The 23,635-nt window shown below is 41.9% G+C and overlaps 3 protein-coding genes across 7 annotated transcripts; 2 read left to right on the top strand and 1 right to left on the bottom strand.

Annotated features, from left to right (window-relative positions):
• The first annotated feature begins 1,133 nt into the window (after positions 1–1,133).
• On the top strand, positions 1,134–6,581 carry LOC136477674 (integrin-linked protein kinase 1-like). 3 transcript variants are annotated; one of them, XM_066475912.1, is made up of 12 exons: positions 1,134–1,981; positions 2,331–2,405; positions 2,547–2,651; positions 2,943–3,025; positions 4,048–4,168; positions 4,320–4,399; positions 4,702–4,764; positions 4,868–4,983; positions 5,339–5,424; positions 5,569–5,693; positions 5,903–6,034; positions 6,238–6,581. In XM_066475912.1, exons 1-12 carry the CDS (start codon positions 1,517–1,519, stop codon positions 6,257–6,259), a joined length of 1,473 nt encoding a protein of 490 aa, XP_066332009.1. In that variant the 5' UTR covers positions 1,134–1,516; the 3' UTR covers positions 6,260–6,581. The 3 variants fall into 3 exon arrangements, with proteins under 3 accessions (XP_066332009.1, XP_066332010.1, XP_066332012.1); XM_066475913.1 differs by lacking the exons at positions 5,569–5,693; positions 6,238–6,581 and having other exon boundaries at positions 5,903–6,035; XM_066475915.1 differs by lacking the exons at positions 5,569–5,693; positions 5,903–6,034; positions 6,238–6,581 and having other exon boundaries at positions 5,310–5,424.
• A 1,590-nt stretch (positions 6,582–8,171) lies between these two features.
• LOC136477673 (uncharacterized) lies at positions 8,172–16,853 on the top strand. Of its 2 annotated transcripts, none has more exons than XM_066475911.1 (15): positions 8,172–8,347; positions 9,743–10,399; positions 10,500–10,812; positions 11,108–11,254; positions 11,415–11,503; positions 11,598–11,690; positions 12,242–12,368; positions 13,384–13,448; positions 13,524–13,695; positions 14,617–14,832; positions 14,957–15,004; positions 15,116–15,262; positions 15,722–15,804; positions 16,197–16,312; positions 16,408–16,853. In XM_066475911.1, the coding sequence occupies exons 2-15, from the start codon at positions 9,804–9,806 to the stop codon at positions 16,488–16,490; spliced, it is 2,295 nt and encodes a 764-aa protein (XP_066332008.1). In that variant the 5' UTR covers positions 8,172–8,347; positions 9,743–9,803; the 3' UTR covers positions 16,491–16,853. The 2 variants fall into 2 exon arrangements, with proteins under 2 accessions (XP_066332008.1, XP_066332007.1); XM_066475910.1 differs by having other exon boundaries at positions 9,733–10,399.
• A 1,272-nt stretch (positions 16,854–18,125) lies between these two features.
• On the bottom strand, positions 18,126–23,502 carry LOC136477671 (protein FAR1-RELATED SEQUENCE 6-like). Of its 2 annotated transcripts, none has more exons than XM_066475908.1 (7): positions 23,038–23,502; positions 20,386–22,410; positions 20,235–20,270; positions 19,972–20,085; positions 18,752–18,817; positions 18,500–18,654; positions 18,126–18,409 (listed from the first exon to the last, which is right to left on the bottom strand). In XM_066475908.1, the coding sequence occupies exons 1-6, from the start codon at positions 23,107–23,109 to the stop codon at positions 18,526–18,528; spliced, it is 2,442 nt and encodes an 813-aa protein (XP_066332005.1). In that variant the 5' UTR covers positions 23,110–23,502; the 3' UTR covers positions 18,126–18,409; positions 18,500–18,525. The 2 variants fall into 2 exon arrangements, with proteins under 2 accessions (XP_066332005.1, XP_066332006.1); XM_066475909.1 differs by having other exon boundaries at positions 20,386–22,402.
• Between the last annotated feature and the right edge of the window lie 133 nt (positions 23,503–23,635).

Here is a 23,635-nt window from a genome sequence, read left to right as displayed (position 1 = left end):
GTGGATCCGTCAGCCGCCGCACGGTGGCCACCATCGCGCAGGTTCACCGCGGCTACCGTGGGAACTAGCGTCTGGAGACCTCCCCTTCCGCCTCCACCTCCACGTCTCCTCGACTCCTGTCCGCAGATCTGCTGTCCCTCCTCCACCGCACCGTGCTCGCCTCCGCTGCCGTCACGTTGCGGGAGACAGAGGAAGAGAGAGGGGGAGGACTGGGGAATGAGAGGCGCACGGCTTCGAGGGGCCTTTCTGCGAAAAAGCCGTGGCCCAGTGCGGTCACGTGCGCTGCACGCGCGATGATGGCCAGTTCAGCTGCCACGGTGGCCTATCCACGTAGACAGAAAACATGAAACGAAGGGGTATGAACTCTTTAAGCATCAATAATCAAGGTTTTGAATCTAAAAATGCACTTTCAAAGCTGATGGACCAAATCGATACAGCCTTAGCAAATGTTCATGTAGCATCACCGCAAATGGTAACATTTGATATTTCCATTTAAAAAAAACATCGTGGATTGCAGAAATAAAACTATGCACGTAGAGGAAAATTCAACATGCAGGCTGGTCGTAGGCTGCTGATCTGATATCCCCCCATCCAGCATTCCAGGCTGGCAAAGATAAACAAACACACTAGTAACCGGAGGAGCGCGAAGCAAACAAAAGAGGAGGAAAAAAAGTCGTCGGCAAGCGTTCTCACGAAGCGAACAAACGCAAACAACACACACGGCACCATCCACTCGCCCTCACTGACAACATGACCAGCTCCACTTGGGTCCCACTAATCAGTGGCACATTGCTTTCCCAACATCCCTGTAGGTGACACGAGGCCGCGTTTTTAAAAACCCTCACACCTCACCGCGCGTTTTCCTCCACTCGCTTTAGCCCTGTTTAGTTCGCGAAATTTAGATTTTGGGGTTACTGTAGCATCTTCGTTTTTATTTAGTAAATAGTGTCTAAATATTGACTAATTAGGCTTAAAACGTTTGTCTCGCAATTTCCCACCAAACTGTGCAATTAGTTTTTCTTTTCGTCTGTATTTAATGCTTCATGCATGGACCGCAAATATTCAATATGACAGGTACTGTAGCAACTTTTTAGATTTTGGGGTCCAACTAAACAAGGGCTTATTCCCCGCGCCCCAACTGCGCGCACAAATGCTCTGCCACTCTGCTGCTTGCAACTGCAAGAGGATTCATTCATTTCCATCGCTGCTGCTCGAACTCGGCTGCTACCAGTAGTGAGCTGTACACCAAAAAAACCTAACGCGCCATATATATATTTGTATATATACAACTCCTGGTCTCGATCGAGTCGTCGCCCAATTGGTTAATCGGGAGCAGAGGCATCGCCCACGCCCAATCATCCGCCCCCAAATCCCCAGAAGCACCCACCCGTCGCGCGCGAGATCCCACGCGCGTCCCACCAGCACGCTGCATCGCCTCCTCCCGCGGATTCCCTCCTCCTCCAGCGCGGTCCCAGGCCGGCGGTGGCCTCCGGAGGCCCTGCGACGACGACGACTCATGGACGGGGCGGCAGCGAAGAAGATGACGCGGAGCATATCGCGGCAGCTCTCGTCGGGGGCGGCGCGGCTGTGGCGCCAGCTGTCGCTGGACCCGCACACCCCGCGCCGCGGGGGCCCTGGGCCGGGGGCGGCTGCGGGGCCGCGGCAGCAGACGCGGTTCGCGATCGCGAGGCAGTCGTCGCTCGACCCGACGCCACGCGGCGGGCCGGACGGGTCGTCGGCGCACCAGCAGCTCGCGGTGCCGGAGAACCTGGACGCCACCATGCGCCTGCTCTTCGCGGCCTGCCAGGGGGACGCCACCTCGGTGGAGGAGCTGCTCCGGAGCAGGGTGGACGTCGACAGCATCGACCTCGACGGGCGCACGGCGCTCCACATCGCGGCCTGCGAGGGACAGGGGGAGGTCGTGCGCCTGCTGCTCGACTGGAAGGCCAACATCAACGCCCGCGACCGATGGGGTAGCACGGTTCGTCAACTCTACTGCTACTACTTCATTTTCGTTACTAGCTGTCTCTGTTCCTCTAAGACGAACGCGATCGGTCTAGAGCACTGAATGTCTGAATGGGTGGAGCCTTTGTAGTTTCTGATGTGCTTCAGTTCATACTAATGGAAAGTACGAAAAAACATCTAAGCAACGTTAGATCAATGCCACGCTAGCTGAACGAATTTTATTATGGTTTAACCTATGCAACTGGTTATTTATAGAGAATAGTCAACGTCTCAACGAGGTTGATTAGACCTGCATGATAAGAGGAAGTACCTTATCTAACTGAACTTTATCTCTGTCTTCCTGCATTTTTATGGACGATTTTCAGCCAGCAGCAGACGCGAAACATTACGGCCATTTTGAAGTATATAATCTTCTGAAAGCAAGAGGAGCAAAAGTTCCGGTACTATATTTCACTGACGCAAAAATACTGAGCTATTCCTTTTTTTAGAAGAAAAAAAGATGCAAGGGATCTGAGCCATTCCTCCTCTCTTGCTTTCAAAGATACTGCATATATTTAACATGTGCTTATTTTACTCCCTAGAAATCCAGAAAGACTCCAATGGCTGTGTCAAATCCGAAAGAAGTTCCAGAGTATGAACTGAACCCACTTGAACTGGAGTTCCGAAGAGGAGAGGAGGTCACAAAGGCATGTTTGTTTGTTTTTAAGAATATTGTCTGTTTATTGTTCATCTTACTCTGTTCTTAATGTTTTTGTACTTTGGGTTTTGGTTATTCAGTGACTTCCACTATGATTTTACTTCCACATAGAAGCTCAAGCTAAAGGATTTTTTTTTTTAGAATTTTCAGATCTATTTATTCTCAATATATATGCTCTGCATGTGCTACATTATGTCTTCTCTATCTATTCGTGCAAGTGTACATTAGCTTAAAAATTTGCAGACAATTGTGACAGTCCTACTTGCCATACAATTTACAGGGTACATATCTGGCAAAATGGTATGGCTCGAAAGTGTTTGTTAAGATACTTGACAAAGACAGCTTCTCGGATGCTGATAGCATGTAATGGCTACCTACATTAACTCTTATCTTGAGTAATCTTTTTATATTAATTACATGTGCATTCTGTTATACCTTCCATTATGTCAAATGACGTTGAATAATCAACACCATAATTTATTCCTTCTCATTCACTCAGTAAGTTCATGTGTACTACAATTTCAGGGCGATCTTGAAACTTGTTCCGCATGTCACCTAGGTCCCTGAACTATTAATTTGCATATCTATGTCCCTAAACTTACTAAGTGGATCATTCGAGGTCCAAACCTATATAATTAGTGTTGATCTGTTTACTTCGCATCTATGGCAGCATCCATGTCAATGAAAATTTGAAATTCATCATTCATATCACTATTGGGTCTCACATCATAGACAATGAAAAAAATAAGAATTCCAGTGGATGCACATGTTTAGCATCATCTCTCTCTCTTAGATGGCCATAATGCATTCTGGTTTGCAACATCGGGAGTCATATGCTAACTAATGGTATTTGGATCTTGAGTGGCACAATTAAGTTCAAGGACCTAGGTGACACCCCAAGCAAGTTTAGGGACTGCTTGTGCAGTTTTGTCTCTTTATTAGGAATGCATATCCAAATATGATTTTTGGACTGTTATAGTCATGTAGAGAACATAGTGTGTAAGTGTTAGCCTAAATGTTTAACGGACTAAACGGTCACCTATCGTTTAACTATTTATTCAGGCTAAATGACTATTTAAACAAACTAAATGGTGATTAAACAGGATAAACTGCTGATTAAACAGACACGGCAAGCCACCGTGCAGCGTTTACATGGCGCATAAACAGGCTAAACGGCCGTGTAGGCAAACATATTCAAGCTTTTTAACCAAGCAATGCTACATAGGGGGTTTGCCATATAGTTAGTCTGTAATATAACCTAAAATATGTCTGTAGCATTGTAATTTTTGTTCTGTTTCATAGGGGTTGGCCTATTAATTAACTTTTGAGCTCTCCTTTTCTTTTTGCACGCAATGTTTCTAAGTGCCATTGTTATATTTGTTCAGAAATGCGTTCAAAGACGAGCTTACCTTACTTGAGAAAGCACGGCATCCCAATTTGGTCCAATTTGTTGGAGCTGTCACACAAAATGTCCCGATGATGATTGTTTCAGAGTACCATCAAAAGGTAAGTTACTATAACTGACTGAACAAGACAAATTTCTGTATTCAGTTTCAGTTAGTTGCTCAAACCATTCTCTTTCAAGTAGCACTCTTTTTACACATAAAATCTATGCCGTCTTTGTCATTGATGACTATATCCGTTTTTCCCTGATTAGGGTGATTTAGCCAGTTATCTTGAGATGAAAGGTCGCCTGAAGCCTCACAAAGCTATAACATTTGCTCTTGAAATTGCGAGGTGTGTAAATACTCACGAAATCTATATTTTTTTTGTTGATAAAATTTTATGCACCTTGCGGCTTGCAAAATGTTCACTGAAGTACACTATTTTATACTCACATAGAAAAAGAATATATTCTTTCCTGGCTTATGGATCAGAATGGCAGGACTGTTCTTTTAGGTGTGGTAACACACAAATGTGTTTTCAGATAGCAATTTTGTGTTGATTCAGTTGGGTACAATTGAAACAACACTATGAAGCTTGTGTCTGCTACAGTTGAACCGAACAAAGTGTTCAGGATTTTTTCCCTTCTTGTTCAGGGGACTGAATTATCTTCATGAGTGCAAGCCTGAGCCAATCATTCATGGACATTTGTCACCAAAGTAAGCTCATTAAGCATTATTCCATTGTTGAATTCATGCAAAACTTTTAAATATAAGTGGCTACATGTATGCTGTACGCTATGATACTTTGGTAAGGTTGCAGAAACATCGTTCGGGACGATGAAGGACAGCTTAAGGTGGCTGGGTTTGGATCACTGAGTTTGACTAAAGTTTCTGAAGATAAAGTACAAATGGCTCAGCCAGTTGGAAAACTAGACAGTATGTTGCGCTTACTCAGAAGGTTTTTTCTTATTAAAGAGGAGCTTTGATTTATAAATGGACCTTAGATGTCACCATCTCGAAGGAAAAAATAGTTCAAATGTTCAACCCATGTTATGCTCCTCCTAGCCAATCCTCTTTCTTTGTTATGCCTTTGCCGTCGAAATGTAAGTTCATGAGTTTGGTCAGTTCCTTTTTTCAGATGTAGTGTTCATTTGCTCTTAGAATTAATTTGACACCAATCTTATTTTACTATATAATACTCTTTTAGCTAGTGTCCGAGTTCCTTTTAACCCCCCTGTCTATTTGGCAACTCTGTCTTGTAGCTTGCTGATACTTTCCTCAATGTGCATAGATGTATACATCGCTCCCGAGGTCTACAAAAATGAACCATTTGACAGAAGTGTAGATGTATTTGCATTTGGTCTCATTCTTTATGAGGTACGCAAAGCTATCCAATCTACATGCAAGGAATCCAGACTAACCATGTGTTGCATCCTGGCTGATGTGTCACTTAGATGAACAGAAATTCTTAGCTTCTCACGTTTACACTGCTTGCCCGTTCTATGGATGGCTCTGGTTCAGATGATTGAAGGAACTCCTTCTTTTCACCCAAAGCCACAAGAAGAAGAAGCTAAGATGATTTGTTTAGAGGGGTCGAGACCAACATTCAAGAATAAACCAAAATACTACCCCAGTGATGTGAAAGAGTGAGTGAATCACACGCTCTACTTACTCGAGGAGTTTTGCTTTCACTTGATCGATCAAGTTCTCTTGCCAACTCAACCACACTAGCAGCGTGCAACTACATAGTACATACTAGGCTAATGGTCACTAGCAGTGGATATTTACATAGGTGAAACGCTGCATTTAGCATCGTGCCATTTTGCTGCTCATGATGGTTCTTTGCACGCTGCAGGCTGATACAAGAATGCTGGGATCCGACGCCTTCTGTCAGGCCAACATTCGCGGAGATAATTGTGCGCCTGAACAAGATACAAGCGAGCTGTACTAAGCAGGGTCGCTGGAGAGACACCTTCAAGCTTCCATGGTACATCTCTGGCTGATCTTATCATATGAGCAGCATCAGTTGCCAATCCCCCAGTCCAATCCCTCTCTGAAGTGTTACCCGTTTCCTACAATTGCTTCTCCATTCTGATGCGTTTTCCAGAACATGAACCTAGCTCATTGTTACGCCATAAAAATCTGTCTCGTGGGGGTTGGTCATCATACTCCTCGTTTTATCTGACACAGGAAACAAACTGGAGAGAGATAGTTGTAAAGTTCCGCGAGGCTGCCGTCAAAGATTTCGCCCCCTCCCTTCAGCAAATGTGAGTAAACAGGAGTGAAGAAACGTACAGAGTTACAAACAGAAGCCGTTCCTTTTCAGTTCAGGTTCTATACGCGTCCAAAAGGAGAGCACAGATTGTAGCCTGTATGACTGTATCTAGGCTTATGCCACCGGCCCAATTTCTCTTGAGCTATCTTCATCCAAACGGGAACAGTGAACAGAGTATTACTTTTTTGAGCATTTAGTACTCGCCACTTCCTTTTGAACTCCTACGAGCTACGACATGTGAATGCTGTAAATTCTGCACGATTTCTTTCCTTTTTGGCAGCTAGCATGTGCGAATTTGCGTACAGAGGAATAGTTGGGTTGGGGATAGGTTGAGACGTTACGTAAAGGCAAGGGGAATATGCTTGGACTTGTTCTGTCGCTTGTGTACGTTGTGCTGAAAGAGAACCAGAGGCATATCCCGAGAAATATGCTGCAGCGACGAAGGGGAAGCACGCAAAGCGAAGAAACGTTCGCCGCTCACGAGTGTCCGGGATCTGGCATCTGCCCAGGGCAACCAATGGGAAGTCAGAAGAACGGGGTACGCGCAGCCATGTCTGAGGACTGAGCCCGTGTTTAGTTGCGAAACTAATTCAAAAAAAAGTGCTACAGTATCCATCACATCGAATCTTACGATATATGTATGGGGCATTAAATATAGACGGAAAAAAAACTAATTACACAGTTTGGTCGGAAATTGCGAGACGAACGTTTTGAACCTAATTAGTCCATGATTAAACACTAATTGCCAAATAAAAACGAAAGTGCTACAGTAGCCCAAATTTCAAACTTCACTCAACTAAACACGGGTTGAGGAGTGAGGACCGGTGGCGATTCCTCACGAATTTTCAAAGTCACTTCGCGTGTTTTTATTTTAATACGGAGTACCAAGAAGTTTGGAACTGCTTTGATCGAGAACAACTTCAAAAGTTATACTAGTCCACCTGTTCCAAAATATTTCCACATTTTACGAGAAATCATTTTTTCTAAACTTAACTAGATTTATAGAAAAATATTATTAACATTTATATATCTTAATAGTTTTATATTTACTACCTCCATCCTAAATTAAGTTAACCTCTAGAGTTGTGCTAATCAAACTATTAAACTATTTTAAGTTTAACAAAATTTATAAAAAAATATCATCAATATTTATGACCTAAATATATTTTTCACAATATATTTATTTGCTTTTATAGTTGTTATTATATTTTCTATATACTTAGTTAAATTTAAGATACTTTAGTTTAAATAGTTTTAGGAATTAATTATTTGGGACATAGTGAGTAGTATTTAAAAAATTTGACTACTCGGAAAATAAGATGAGTAATTATTTTGGAACAATAAAGTAACTTGCTACTTTGAAATTTGAAAAAAAAAACAGACGTGCAATGGTAGCCAAGCAACACCAAATATCATGCGCAAACATGCAGGTTAACTTAAGCTTGCAAGGGCTGTCAGTATAGATAATTTCGTTCAACGAATAGTTCGATTATAAAAAAAAACACGAATAGACCAGCGCTTCCACTCCAGCAGAGGACTTAGGTATGGCAAAAAAATTTGGTGAAATGTCACTGTAGCACTTTCGTTGTTATTTAGCAATTAGTGTCCAATTATAGTCTAATTAAGCTTAAAAAATTCGTCTCGTGAATTTCGTCTAAATTGTGTAATTAGTTTTATTTTTTATTTATATTTAATACTTCATACATGCGTCTAAAAATTTGATGTGACGAAAAATCTTGAAAAAAAATTAGCATTTTAGAGCGGAACTAAACATAGCTTACCTGGCCCCGTTGCCCGTTGGCCATCTGGAACTGCAAGACATGTGCGGCGGCTTGCGACCGCTCCTCCTGTTACTTTTCCTTTCTTCCTTCTCACGCCTGCTTCCTCACCTCCCTCCTTCATCTCCTCTCCCTCTCCCTCTCCCTCTCCCTCTCCTCCCCTCCTCCAAAGCCCTAAACCCCACCCCAGCGCAGCTCGGTGTGCCAGTCCACTCGCCCGCCCGGTCGGCGCCGCACCCCTCTCTCGGTGAGCGCCCCCCTCCGTCTCGCTCCAGGAAGCGATCCTCTCTGGCTCTCTCTCTCTCCCCCCTTCCCGTATTACTTTTTTTCCCCATTGGCATTATGTTTTAGGTTCTGTTTGCTGCGAGTCGAGTTTGCTCGCCGTTGCGTCGGTGGTTCGGCGATGATCCAGGGATGGTTTGATCAGTGGGATCGCCAATCAATGACTCCGCATGCCGCTCTTTGTAATTTTTAATTTTTGGCCCTTTTTTGGGGAAAATTTCAGTGGCGATCGGTGAGTTTTGGGCATTTTGGGGGTCTATGCGGTAACGAAAAGGACCGAATTAAAACTGTGCTTAATCGCTAATTGATCCCAGTGAGTTATTTTTTTAATGTACAAACCACGGTGGCACGCGTCGTTGTCTCGTTGCTGCCCCTTACTTTAGGTACTGTTTCCGTACTTCACCTGTTCCTTTGTTGTTCAGTCGCTTAGGCTGGTTAGATTAATACGTGCCTTCCTGTTGTAGTCTGGAACTGTTGAACTGCTGCTGATGATAAAAGTTTGTTTTTTTTTTCTGTTGATATGTGGATAATCATCAGATTCCTCAACGAGATCAGCAAAAACGAAACTTTGGCTAAGTAGAGGGGCTCGTGTAAACGTGAAATAGGAATTTCTTGGAATGGTTGGCTACTGATCTCTATAGTCCATCTGTTACTGATATTCAGGGACTGTTAGAGGAAGTGCTCTCAATGGTGTCAGAATTAGTTCACAGTTGACCCATGACAGTTACTAGTGATAAATCTGGACAGTTGAGGCAAATAACAAGGGTATTCTTATTTAACTTCTTACCAGCATCTGAGAGAAGACTCTAGATATTTGTCCAGCTGGGGATTCAAAATTTACATTTTCTAAAACTAAATGCTGAGGTCACATGCCAAAAGGAAAAAACAAATTGCAAACTTATTTGTTGTAATGCCTATGATTGGATGAACTATGCCAAGCTTGGACACTAATTGCTTTAGTGAATTAGCCTAATGGTTCTTATGAATTACTCCCTCCGTTCCAAATTATAAGTCGCTTTGACTTTTTTGGTTCATCCATTTTGCTATGTATGTAGACATATTATTATATCTAGATGCATAGCGAAATGGATGTACCAAAAAAAGTCAAAGCGACTTATAATTTGGAACGGAGGGAGTAGTTGCTAGCTTCTTGTTTTTTTCAATAATTATATTTTTAGGCAATTCAAGAGAACTGAACATTCGGTTCCATTAGAACAACATCCTAGGATTCCTTGAAAATTGTTGTTATATATGGTTGTGAAGTCTTATTGCACCAAGCACCTGTTCTTTGCAACTATTTTATTTCTTTATGGGAATAATCAAATCTTATGCTTATGTTTGGACAATTAGACCACTTCAGGATTCTACCCTAAAAGGCATGACCTTGGCCTTCCCATCTGGAGATTGAGTAACAATCAAGTATGGCTTCAAGAGCAATCACGAGGAGAAGGAAATATCTTTTCGATCATGTTAAAACACTTAACCTCTCATCTTCATCCTCTACCTTCCAACATGGAAGAATTGGTTGTGAGGCTGAGCCAAGAATAGCACTACGGTTTCTGGAGCAAAGCTCCGGAGACTCAAGATCTGAGAAGGAGCAATACAGTGTGAATTTGAATAAAAGGAATTTGGCAGGTCTTGCTAATAGATTTCTGCGATGTCCAGCTCATGGGATATCTCTTTCATATTATGGAATTGGAAAGAATGACTTTGGGTTGCCGCTGGGAGCTAGATCTACTCTGCAGTCAGTTCGTGCATCATCAACTGCAACTGCAGGGCAACCTAAGTTGGATATTGATGATGAACAGAGTGAGGATCAGAAGCAAAATAGAAAGAAAAAAGAGGCATCCCCAGAGGAATGTGATCAGGCTGTGGAAGGCCTAAGTACTGCAAAAGCTAAAGCCAAAGCTAAACAGGTCCAAGAATCTCCGAAGGCTAGCCAATCAGTTATGCAGAAATTCTGGGCAAGGCTTCTGGGTATTGGCCCTGCTCTGCGAGCTGTGGCTTCAATGAGCAGGTCTCAGTTCCTTCCTTTGTACCTAAATGCGTACATATAAGAAGAATGATTGGTCTGTTTCTTTCTTAACTTACGAAACTTTACCTCTTTGTTTGTCAAGGGCTGATTGGGCTGCAAAGCTTAAGCATTGGAAGGATGAATTTGTTTCTACACTGCAGCATTACTGGTTAGGGACAAAGCTACTATGGGCAGATGTTAGAATCTCATCAAGATTGCTGGTGAAACTTGCCGGTGGAAAAAGCCTTTCTAGAAGAGAGAGGCAACAGCTGACACGCACAACAGCTGATATCTTCAGGCTGGTACCATTTGCTGTGTTCATCATTGTTCCTTTCATGGAGTTCTTACTGCCAGTGTTCCTGAAGTTATTTCCAAACATGCTTCCATCAACTTTCCAAGACAAAATGAAAGAAGAGGTACGTGTTTGATTGGTTTCAGAACCAGAGATTATACTGGTTTGGTGGTGTTACATTTCTCGTCATGCGAATAGTACTCTGTATGTCACAAACTCACTGCTGCACATTTGTTATTAGTGTATTAGTTCCATGGCACAGCATACCTTACTGTTGCTCTTGTTGCTGTAGATAGTCATTTTTGCGTCTCATGTTTGAACCGGGTCTCCTGTGCCATTTTGTGTCATGACTACAGAGTGAAGACATTATCATAGTGCAAACTGATTGGCTTAAGGACATGATTCATTTTACTGTGCAGGAAGCATTGAAAAGGAAACTAAAAGCAAGGATGGAATATGCAAAATTTTTGCAAGATACAGCAAAAGAAATGGCAAAGGAAGTTCAAACATCACGTAGTGGGGACATAAAACAGACTGCTGAAGATCTGGACGAGTTTTTGAACAAGGTATATATTCTTTCCATGCTCCAATCATTACTGTAATTAGTTATCTATTGTAACAAGGTATAGATTCTTTCTATGCTCCAATCATTACCACAATTAGTTATGTATTGTAAACAACCATTTGCTATTCTGTGATTGGATAACATACCTAAATTTTGCTTAGGTAAGGAGAGGTGAACGTGTCTCTAATGACGAAATCTTGAGCTTTGCGAAGCTTTTCAATGATGAACTTACTTTGGATAACATGAGCAGGTTCGATGTTCTTTTATCTTACCTGTATAAATTGATCATCGAGCTATCAAAGTTACACCAGTGACTAAACAGTTGCTTGGTATTTTTTCTGCAGACCACGCTTGGTAAATATGTGCAAATATATGGGTATCCGGCCTTTTGGTACAGATCACTACTTGAGGTTCATGCTTCGCAAAAAACTGCAAGAGTAAGTATTTAAGTTGATACTGTAGAAATGCTGGTTTAATTTGCATCTGGAGCATCTATATACTATTCTGATTGTATCTACTTAAATGCCAGTGTAACATTGGCCTCACTGTACACAAACTTGCTTTCCTACCTTAATTGAAAGGCAGAACTCCTGCCACCCCTTTAAAAAAAAGCCAGTATAACAGAAAATGTTCAATTTTGTAGATCAAACTGTGATGAGGCTTGTGGCCTATCTTTACATTAAGTAGTTTCAAGTAAATATTTCATATTAGTCAATTCACGATGGATGTGCAAGCTTACCAGAATTTAGAAATCTCTGAAATGGATTTAAGTGGTGTTTAGGTCGAATAGTAGTTCAGGTTCAGCAGTACACCTTTTTTTTAAAAAAAATAAATGATATAGCATCAAGATTCTTTTCTTGTTTCACAATTTGCTAGTTCTTTTGCCCTTTGTCTTGTTTCTGTTTGATTTAATATGCTACCATTTGAATTTTGAACTGTCTTCTTATAGTGCTGCTTATTATTTTGGTATCGGTACCTATCTTTGCAGCATTAAGAATGATGATAAGATGATTCAAGCTGAGGGTGTGGAGTCTCTTTCTGAAGAGGAGCTTCGGCAAGCCTGTCGGGAACGTGGTCACCTAGGTCTACTGTCAACTGAAGAGATGAGACAGCAGGTTTGCCCACTTAATCTTATAACATGAAATAATTTTAGACTTCCAAAAGTCAGAAAGAAAGGGCTGAATTCCCTCACCATCCTTGTGGTTAGGGAGATACGGAAACATCTCAATGCTTGTGTGTCTGAGGGGTACTAGGCCTTGTATTTCAGTAGTCTTACTGGCAGTGGCAAATGAGAGTAGTTTGTGGTGTTTGGCTGGTTCGTCAGCTGTCCATGAACTACTCATCAAGGTCGCTTAACCTTGACACCTACGTCAAGGTCTGTTTGGACGTGGTTGAGTCTCTATTGTATGTGGTGCGTATGTAACTTGTATTCTCTCTTAATGAAATGACACACAGCTCTCCTGTGTCATTTGAGAGAAAAAGAGAGAAAAAAAAGACAGCAACACCTTTAACTCAGGGGCAGATCCACATTGCAATCAGTGGTGTCCTGTGACATCAGTGGCTTTGAGGAATTACCTTTGTAACACTACCGTTATGCAACTCATAGGCTACTGCTTTAGCAAGATAATTGACTGGTGGCACCACTGAATTGATTTCCTAGATCAGCCCCTACCTTAACTCGTTATACTATGGAATGGAGTAGTCATCCTGTATTCCTATGATAGAGTTGGGCTATGCTCCATCCATTTCCATGTAGGTCCTGTTTTGTGTTCTTCCCAAGAATACATGATACTTTTCTTAGTTCATAGCTGCATTTAAGCACCTATATGAGCTATAAAGTGCCATGTTTACGTTTCCTAGTAAATATCATCTTTTTCTTTAATCTTTTTTAGTTGACACTTTTTATGTCCTTGTTACATTGTTACATTTTTCAAGTCTGATGTACTGTTGAGGAAATGTTATGACAGCACTTAGCTTGCACTTTCAATCAAACACAACTGATATTGAGGGATTGCACGGCCTTTGAGTTTAACTGCAAGTTCAAGGCAACTATTTATATAGAAAAAAAATTAACTAATGCCATATAAATGCATATAAAATTATGCTAGTAACATTCATCTTTTTTGCCAGCTCCAAGACTGGTTGGATCTCTCACTAAACTATGCAGTGCCATCTTCACTTCTCATACTTTCAAGGTAAATTTAGTAAACATTTTCCCAGTTGTCATGCTATTTTTATGCTTGCATTCTTATGTTTGGTAATTCTGTCAGAGCTTTTACTGTATCTGGGAAAGTGAAGCCTGAGGAAGCTGTTGTAGCAACACTATCTTCACTACCGGATGAAGTTGTGGATACAGTTGGGACAGTACTGCCATCTGAAGATTCAGTTTCTGAGAGGAGGAGAAAACTTGAATTCCTTGAGATGCAAGAAGAACTTATCAAGGTGACGTGTACATGTGCATCTTTTTATTTCTCTAGAGATAGCATATAGATTGTAATAGTTAAACGATGTGTTTTTTTTAACCTCCCATTGTGCCAATGCAGCCATAATCTTTGGGGACATAAAACCACTGTAATGATAAGCTGATAGAGAACTTCCCTCCACTGAATGTGTACCTGCTGGCTTGTAGTTTGTAACCTATGTTTTATTATTAGTCGAAAAAGCTAGAGTTAAGCCACATATTTAATTTTATCTAACCCAATGCGCTGTTTCAGATTTTGAATTCCTACTTTCGTGCATTGTTATTCCATATGTTTCTGCTCCCTAGTTATACATCATGATTGAATCCTTAGTTGGATCCTATGTGTAAACTTCATAGGAGATCCTGTTCATATCTTTGTCACGTGTTAGATGTTCAGATGAGCACAATTACTTAGCCTTTGTTTCGATTATAGAGATTAGGTTTAATCTCATGGAATCGGTAGGGAATTGAACTAGAACCCCTTCATATTCAAAGGAATCTATCTAGTCCCTATCCATTAAAGTTTCTCATTACGTGGTTTATGCAGTTTCATGGTTAGGGAGAAGATGTTCGATTAAGAGAATCTGAAATGAAAATGTTATTACAAATTAGATTTCATAATTGATATCCCTGCCTGTATTGTAAGTTTGTAACTCGAGGCATGCTTCCAATTTGTGTAGTTTCTAATCCCAATGCTGTCATCTTATCTGGAGTACTTAAAGACTCGCACTGTAATTATGGCAGATTTGTTCTCTTTCACAAATCTGCATACACATTTTACTTGATAATTATCCTATGTTTGTCGGAACATGTATTTTTTTTATATTTAACCCAACCATTTTATTTTGTTAACGTAATGCTGCAAATCTGTTATTGATTTTTTAATGCAAAAATATATTCAGGAGGAAGAGAAAAGGAAGGAGAAAGAAGAAAAAGCAAAACAAGAGGAAGAGGAAAAGACAAAGCTCAAAGAACCAGAGGGTGCTGCTGAAGATTTAGCTTTGAAAGAAATGACTGATGCTACTGCTAGGGAAGAAGAACTGCGAAAGGCAAAACAACACGACAGGGAAAAACTCTGTAATATCGGCCGAGCATTGGCAGTGCTCGCATCTGCATCGGTATGCTCCTATACAATCAGTATTTTTCATTTAGTAACTATACACGTTGACAGTAACAACATCGTAGCTATGGAACACTAGTGTCTCCTCATTCCTTGATCATTTTTGTAACCTGTATTTGCAGTCTGTAAGCAAGGAGCGTCAGGAGTTCTTGGGACTTGTCAACAAGGAGGTATAATATGAAGTGGATTAGACAAACAAATACTCATGCAGGCATCTTTCATGGTATTGCATATATAAATATGTACACTGGATATTTAATAGGACTTTTGTCCGCATGCAGATAGAACTATACAACTCAATGCTTGAAAAGGAGGGTACAGAGGGTGAAGAAGAAGCTAAGAGAGCATACATAGCTGCTAGAGAGGAATCAGACCGTCATGCTGAGGCTGCTGCAGAAGAAAAAGTCTCATCAGCACTTATTGAGAAGGTAAGGAATCCTTCGGGGCATGCCCCGTAGTTGAGCAGTGTCTACCTAAAATCTGTTTATATTTCCCATATTTTATTGCTACTACTCTTGGAACTATGCTGCCTAAATAGCCTTGAATATCGACAGTGAAAACTATAAACAAATATCTAAAAGTTGGAGATAAGAGTGCAAACTTTTACTCGCAAAATGTAACTAAGGTCTATATTGACAAGACTTGGTAACTAAAAGGCCTCTGATTTTCATTCTGATGATGTAATCTTAGAAAGCCTGCCTGAACTGAACACCTCTTTTGGCATTTTAAAAGTGCTGCAAAGGAAACAAGCATCCGCATGCTTTTGTATCTTCACTATGTTGTTGGCATATGTATGCTATTATATCCCTTTTTTGGTTGAATATTTATGATTCATGGGTTTGCTGTTCGCATGAATCACATATAACTATGACCTTTGCTGCATTCAGGTTGATGCTATGCTTCAAGAATTAGAAAAGGAGATTGATGATGTGGATGCACAAATTGGAAATCGTTGGCAACTACTTGATAAGTAAGTCACTTGTATGTATGGATCTTTTTATGTTGTGTGCTTGTCAGCCAGTGCATTTTGTTACTGAGTTCTCCCTGATAGGGAAACTTAATGCTATTTTTTGTTAATTTACAATCGGCGGTAACTCTATTGCCCTGTCAAAACACAGTTCTGTGTCAGGTGTTTCTGTGATCTACCTAACCATATTCAGATGATTGTTTTATGAAATGCACTAGTTCATAAACTCATCTTCCTTGTGGAGTCCCTGTAAAAGCATGGTTGCTGCTTCCTATTATCCTAAGATATGTGGGATGGCCTACTTTATCAAACAGAGAAGTCATTTGTAATATGCCACCATAACCATTTTGCACATAGTCCTCAGCATTATGATCCAATTTGCACACAATTTTCAGGGACCATGATGGCAAAGTGACACCTGAAGAGGTGGCGGCCGCAGCAGCCTATCTCAAGGACACCATAGGGAAAGAAGGCGTGCAAGAGCTCATCAGTAACCTTTCTAAAGACAAAGGTTCGTTTACCCATGACACCTACATGCTGCTCCAGTGTTACATCTGCCCAATTTTCTTGTATTTTTCTGAACGTTCTCTTTATGCACGCCTTCAGAAGGAAAGATCCTTGTTGAAGATATTGTGAAGCTAGCATCCCAAACAGAGAACAATGAAGAGGAAGAGGAAGCACGGCAGTAGCTGGAAGAGTATTCGGAAACATAGGACTCGTTTAGATAGGTGGCCTATTATTATATATATTATTTCAGCAGTCAGAACTCAGAAGATTCAAGAGACCTCGGCTACCTAGCGGCAGTATCATATGTATTGAAAGGCAATACGGCCATTTTTTGCAATTAGTATGGTGGATAGACTTGCTGTAGAGATGCTCATGCTGACATGCATTTAGTTAGGCGTGGTTTGGCAGGTAAATTGCAACCGAAATTTCACCGGCTGCTATGGACGTGGAAAATACAGATCAATTGTTATGGTACTATGCAATCCTGAAATATTGAATCTGTTTTAAATTCATAAAATGTTGGTGGATGTTGGGGTAATTTATTGACCATAAAGTTTATGGAATCATTATGGTGTTAGCTGATTTTATCATGACCAATTATGATCTGTTGTCTACATGCCTACGTGGTTGGAGTCAATTTTCATAAGTTGAAATTTAAAATTGTGAATTTGGACCGAAATGGGCGATCAGGAAACTCGGGCATGGGAAGTCGGAGCCCTGGGCTGTTGGCCCCTACATTTACACGCTGTCAGCCATGTTGCTTGTACAACAAACAATGTGTGCAGTGAAGTAATTGAATGTCGCATTCTGCAGCTTGTAAAAGTTTTGGGAGTACTCATTTTTTTTTCTTTTTCATTTCTCTTGTGTCGGAACCTGTTCACCAATCTGCAATCTTCTAAGCCCTTGTTCAGTTTCACCAACTTTGCACCTCTAAATTTTGCACAGTGCAAGATTCTTCATCACATCACATCAAATCTTTAAACACATGCATGGAGTTTTAAATATAGGTAAAAAAATAACTAATTACACAGTTTGATTGTACTTTATGAGACGAACGTTTTAAGCCTAATTAGTCAATGGTTGGACAATTATTACCAAATACAAACGAAACACTACAGTACCGCTACAGTATTATGCGCTTTTGGGATTTCCAAAGTTTGGGCAACTAAACACACCCTGATATCCTTAAGAACCTTGAGCAATCCAATGCAACACCAGTATATCACTATGCACTATTTCTTTCTTTCCAACTTCTAAATTTTTTAGACATGTTGCAAGCTCCCTAAGAGTAAACTATATTACCTACTTCTCTGTACCAAATTATAGGTAAATTGTATTACCTACTTCTCTGTCCTGAATTATAGATCATCTTTGGCTTTTCTAGGTACATATCCACTATGTTAGATACATTATACATACCATCATTCCAAATTGTAAGCAGCTTTGGCTTCTCTAGGTTCATAGTTTTTACAATATATATCTAAATGCATAGCAAAAATTATGGATCTAAAAAAGTTAAAACGACTTGCAATTTAGAATAGAGAGAGTATATCTCTAGAAAAAACAAAAAGGCCTATAATTAGAAACAAAGAGCGCATTTTTCACATTTATGACAGGTTTATTAGTTTTGAATTAATTAGCTGTCTTAAATATCGAGAGAATAACTTAATTTTCAACAGAGCTCTGCTTTGGCATGCCTTGCTCCATGATTGTTGCCAAAGTACCCAATGACCACAGTCAGGAAACGCTTCCACCCTCCATGCTTTATATTTCTCAAATATGCATTAGACATCGATCTGGTGCATCGACAATGGGAATTCAAAGGCAACTGACACTGTACTCATGAGCCACAGAGCTATTCCAAAAAAAAACATTTACATATCATAAAAAAGGACACGGGGACTTGCACATTACAATAAAACCGTGGATACTGGATATTCCCCGAGTGCAACCTGTCTTGCTGAAATCAGCAAAAAAAATGTGTGAGAACTAAATTTCCATTCCTGGGCCAGATACCTTGGATCACAATGAGGTAATTGTTAGTGCCGGCCTCCATATGTAAAATTTCTCACGGCAGGAAGTCAACGTATGTACAGAAATCCTGGGAAGAACAAATACAGTTGCCACAACTCAGGTGAGGTGACTATAGTTGAACAAAGCATACCAAGTATTAGGAGTAAATCAGGAGAACCTGTTCTAAATGTTAGCAGTCCCCCCCTAGCCAGATGCAGATGCTGGGGTTCCATTTGCCTGTTGAGATGTCTCTGTAAGCTTCTGACCACGAGGTCGCTTCCTTTTTCCGTTGGCTGAAGTATCTTGCACGGTCTCATTTGGCTTCGGAGGCACCTAGCCATACCACCGTGCCATTGAATGCCATCAATTTATGCAAAAAAAAAAGTCCATGCAAGATGAATGGAACTTGCAAACAAACATAAACTCAAACCTGGAACATCTGCTGGTACATCACCGGCATCAGAACATTTCCAAAAGCATGTGGGTCAACACCACTCTGAAATTTTAAATCAGCAACAGTCAGTAGCATATTCCTACAGAATAGAATCTGCCTCAAAGTAAAAATAATAAAGAAAACTTGAAAATAAAGAACAATTACCGATTAATAAGTACTCCCTCCATTCCAAATTGTAAGTTGTTTTGGATTTTCTAGGCACATTGTTGTGCATCCGCTGTCTAGATACATAGCAAAAACTATGTATCTGAAACAGCCAAAATGATTTACAATTTGGAAATTGGAACGGAGTGACATATGATTTATTTTTGTTAGAAGATTCAATTTTTTTTACCAACTATAGAGAACGATGAATAACTACTGTTTATTGCAAATATTCCTGATTTAATATGCAAGAAAAGCATCCAAATATCCTGGAAGAGTACGGATTTGGCACCCAGGGAGGCTGGCACCCTCCTTATCTGGAGCAGACATCTTGGTAGAAATAAACAGAAGAAAACAGAGATAATGGAGCCATCTTCCTCTTCCTCACTGCCACTGCGCCACACAGCCCGCACCACCGATCATCTTCCTCACACCGCCAACAAGCATGCTAGCCATGGGCCTGCTCCCTTGTGACCCCCTTTGCGCCTCCCAGTCTCCTCCTAGCTCCAGCTGCCGCATCACGGGGGAGGAGGCACGGATCTACTGGCTTCTTGCACCGCTGCTTGACCTCGATCATGGGCCGGCACTCAGTCATGGACACAGCGCTCATGGGGGAGGAGGGACACGCTCACAGTCACAAGGGAGGCGCGCTCTATGGAGAGGTGCATGCGCTCAGGGGGGAGGGCACACTCGTGGAGAGGCGCACACGCTCATGGGGGAGGGTGTGCTCATGGGGCGCGCGGACGGGAGCGGAGGAATGTGAGGCCGGGCACATCACGGACACAGCACTCATGGGGGAAGGCTGTGCTCATGGTGAGACAAGGACAGAAGCTGAGGAACGCAATGCGAGGAAGAAGGTGGAGGAAGAAACACCATCACAGCCTGTCGTCAAAACAAATCTCAGCGATGCCAGGCAACGACTCCAGATAAGGAGGGCGCCAGCACCCCTGGGGGCCATACTATTTTGGTATCATGGAAATTTGGTTTTCTAGTGCCTGTGGGATTTAGTCAAAGATACGAGTCAGCATATATGACCATCTGTTCTGACATACCGGTACCATGTACACAATGCTTGGCTGAAATGCTGCTTGATTGCCTACAAATTGCTGGATATTAGCTGGTACTCCAATGTAGCCAGTAGGAACTATTCCTTTTTCTGCCCCTCCCTGGAGTAAAAATAGCAACCAATCAATATCTTCTTTTTAAGGAGGTCTCTGATATTGGAAGCATATAGTCTTACAAACCAATCAATATCCTCAGAGCCAAATGTGCCAACTAAGGATATAAAATTAACTAATGCTTAGTGCAATCTTACCTTTTGGATTTGCGGTACTTGCATGACTGCTGGAGCCTGCATATTGCCAAACAACCCATTTAAGCAAATCATATGGACTATCGATTCTAATTTCCACAAAGCTTACAAGCAAACATGTGTATATAAGATTTATTATAGGTCGAACCAGTACCTCTGGTCCTTTGAGACCATCATTTCTGTTTCCAGTAGCTGCACCCACCACGGTTTGACCAGTCACTGTATTTGGTTTATTTACTTTAGGAACACGAGACTTGATCCTTGGTTGTGTATCATCATGTGTGTTGCTATTTAGCAGAAAATTTTCTGTCTCCCTTACCAACCTCAAAGCAAGGCGATACTTATCTGATAGGACTGCAGAGTCAACAAGTTGCAAACATCTCATTGATATATAGTCATATCGATCCATGCGATTGTTGGGGACAAGATCGCTTGGAGGGCGTCTCTTCACATGCAACTGTCTAAAATCCTTTTTCCACCTATCAAGAATATAATGTTGTGGAATTTCACGAACCAGTTGAAACTTGAGCATTGAGAGACTATGCCTACATAGTATGCCACTGAATTGGAAACCTCCACATATACAACTAATACTCTTTTCGTCCGCTTTGTATGTCACTGCAAAAATTTTACTCATGGTCCTTTTACCATCTTCAAGGAAAATGCACTCCTTGACATTGAATGTGGAGACAGGCCCGTCAACACCAATTAAAGATACGTGGCAGTACATTATGGCTTCAATCTCATCTTGGAACTTCTTGAACATATTATGCGTGTATACCTTTGAGAGCTGCTCTTCCATATAGAATTTTGATACCGGTGGACGTTGCTTATGAAATGTCTCAAAATCTGCTTGGGCCTCCTTCTCATATTTACTCTGCAAAGCCATCTCATACTTGCCAAGAAAATGCTTCAAGGTGGTTTTTAAATCAACATATCCATAAAAAAAAGGAGTGATTGTTTCATTTCTTTGTGTAGCAGACATTCCTGCCCAAAATGTATCTTTAATGAAAACAGGAACCCATGAAGATCGGCATTCATAAAGTGATCTTAGCCAGTCATTGCCCTGAAGCCCACTATATGTAATTAAAGTATTCCATTCCCCTTCAAACTCATCGATGGTTAAAGAATCATACACAGCCTTATGCATCGCCTTGTTGATAGCTCTGTACTCTGACAGCCCACCTAAACGTTCTGCGGCCTTCCTCATTATCTGAAACAAGCACATTCTATGACGGACTCCTGGAATAACCTCAGCTACAGCACTTTGGATGCCCCTACAATAGTCAGTGACAATAGCCTTCGGACGATTGCCATACATACATGCTATCCAAGCCTTAAGTAGCCATGAATAGGTTTCTGCTGTTTCATCAGAAAGCAGGGCACACCCCATCAAGACAGATTGTCCATGATGATTCACCCCAATAAATGTTGCAAGAGGCATATCATATTTACTAGCCACATATGACGTATCAAGTGTGATGACATCACTATAGTACTCACACATGGCTCTTGACCGTGCATCTGCCCAGAAAACATTCCTGGTACAGCCTTCATCGTCCAGGTCAATGACATTGAAAAAGTTGGCATTTTTGGCCTGCATCCGAGTGAAGAAAAGACGAAGGGCCTCTGAATCTCCAGGTTGGAGCTTCAAATGACCCCTCTCCACAAAGCTGTGGTGCTTGCTCTCGCCAAAAAGAAGCTGCTCAAGCTCCCCCAGCTTATCCATGGGCATCTCGCTTGACTCTTCAACAGGCATAGCCCCAGGGCCACCCATACGCAACCGCTTCTTCGCAGGGCCAGAGAGCTGCTTATAAGAGTTCAAAAACCTTGCCATTGCTGGGCTCACTGGATGATTATGATCGAGGATCGCCAACTCTACATGCAACAATTTATCTCCCCACAACTTCACTCGGATCTTGGCTGGGCAGTTAGTGGTCGATGAAGACCGTTTCCGAAACTTTGGCTCATAACGTGGCCGCCCTCCTTTGCAGCACATAAGCTCGAGATATAAGCAGGTCCCTTCTTGTGAGAAAGAGGACCTCCTTACTGAGACACCAAAGCCAACACGGCGGGCATACTTGCGGTAGAATCGGTTGACTTCTGTGTGATTATTGAACACCATGCCAACTTCTGGAACACCAATATCCTCCCCATCGGACTCCTCCATGCTGGGATCCTAAAAAAAATTAAAAAAAAAACTTCATCATGAAACCACTTACATTGCAAACTACCGGAAATTTTTTTTAAGTTTTTCAAGCTAATACAAAGTGAAATCAACTTAAAATTAACTTTTTAAAACATAGGAACAGCATGAGTGACTGAGAGCAAATCGAACGTCCTGAATGTAGGTATTTCAGGATGGCATGACACTAACATTTGGTTTCAACTGCTGGTAAATGCTCCAATGGCCACCAACTAAGCAGTGCTATTATCAATGCCTCCAAAGCAAAGGATATCCTAAATTAGAACCTCAAGCCCATAGTGATGAACAGAATTACTAGACACTAGACCGCTTACGAAAAAAACAAATGCTAGTCCACGTCACGAAAATAGAGTTCAAATACGAAATAACTATCCATCAAAACCAAATGAATCAATCAAATCCAAACCCTAAATGACAACCACTGTCTGCCCGCCCACTTCTAGTCTAGAGTTCAAATTGAAATCAGAATCAATCAAGGAAGGAAATGGAAATTTCCCCACACCGACAAGTTAGCACATATCAAACTCTACTCTCAGGATCACAAAGGCGATAGAAGGATCATGAACGACAGAAGAACAGGAGGGACGGGGCGAGCCTGACCAGTGCGTTGAGGTCCCGGCGCCTTGCACGGCGGGGGTTCTTGGACGTTAGGAGCGGCTCCTCCACCTCCATCGCCGGAGGGCCCGCCGCCGACGAGGTAGGCTAGGGTTTCGGACGGGTACGGGGGAGGCGGGTGCAAAGTTCGGTGACAAATGAATTAGGGGCCCGCTACGGCGCTACCTCTGCGCATCTGCACAAGGGCCCGACCCGAGAGAGAAGTGGGGCCCGGCCGCTCCTCAGCACCTCGGGCGTCTCCCGCGCCCAGACGGCACACGCCCGTGAACGCGATCCAGCAGCTGTCGCGGATTCACTGATGGTGATGGGCCTGGCCGCTAGCAACACATCCGTCGTGGCAATGGCTGATGTATATAGCAACTAAAACAATACACGGTGTATTTTGGTCCGTAACGCTGGTGAGCCAAGCCAAAACTTGGCAACTAGGCATGGCAAGGGGCAACGGAGAACGGACGTCGCGTATGGGCGGAATATGAGGTACAGTACACGGTGCTGGCGACTGGCGAGGACGTCTTGGGCTACCGCCGCTCCTCCGTTTTAGGCCCGAATTCTGAAGGAATTCAGAGAAATTTATGATAAAAAA

This window comes from Miscanthus floridulus, chromosome 8 (genome assembly GCF_019320115.1).
Source record: "Miscanthus floridulus cultivar M001 chromosome 8, ASM1932011v1, whole genome shotgun sequence".
NCBI classification, from domain to species: Eukaryota; Viridiplantae; Streptophyta; class Magnoliopsida; order Poales; family Poaceae; genus Miscanthus; species Miscanthus floridulus.
The sequence above is the reverse complement of the archived record's forward strand: the minus strand, read 5'-3'. Positions and strand labels throughout refer to the sequence as shown.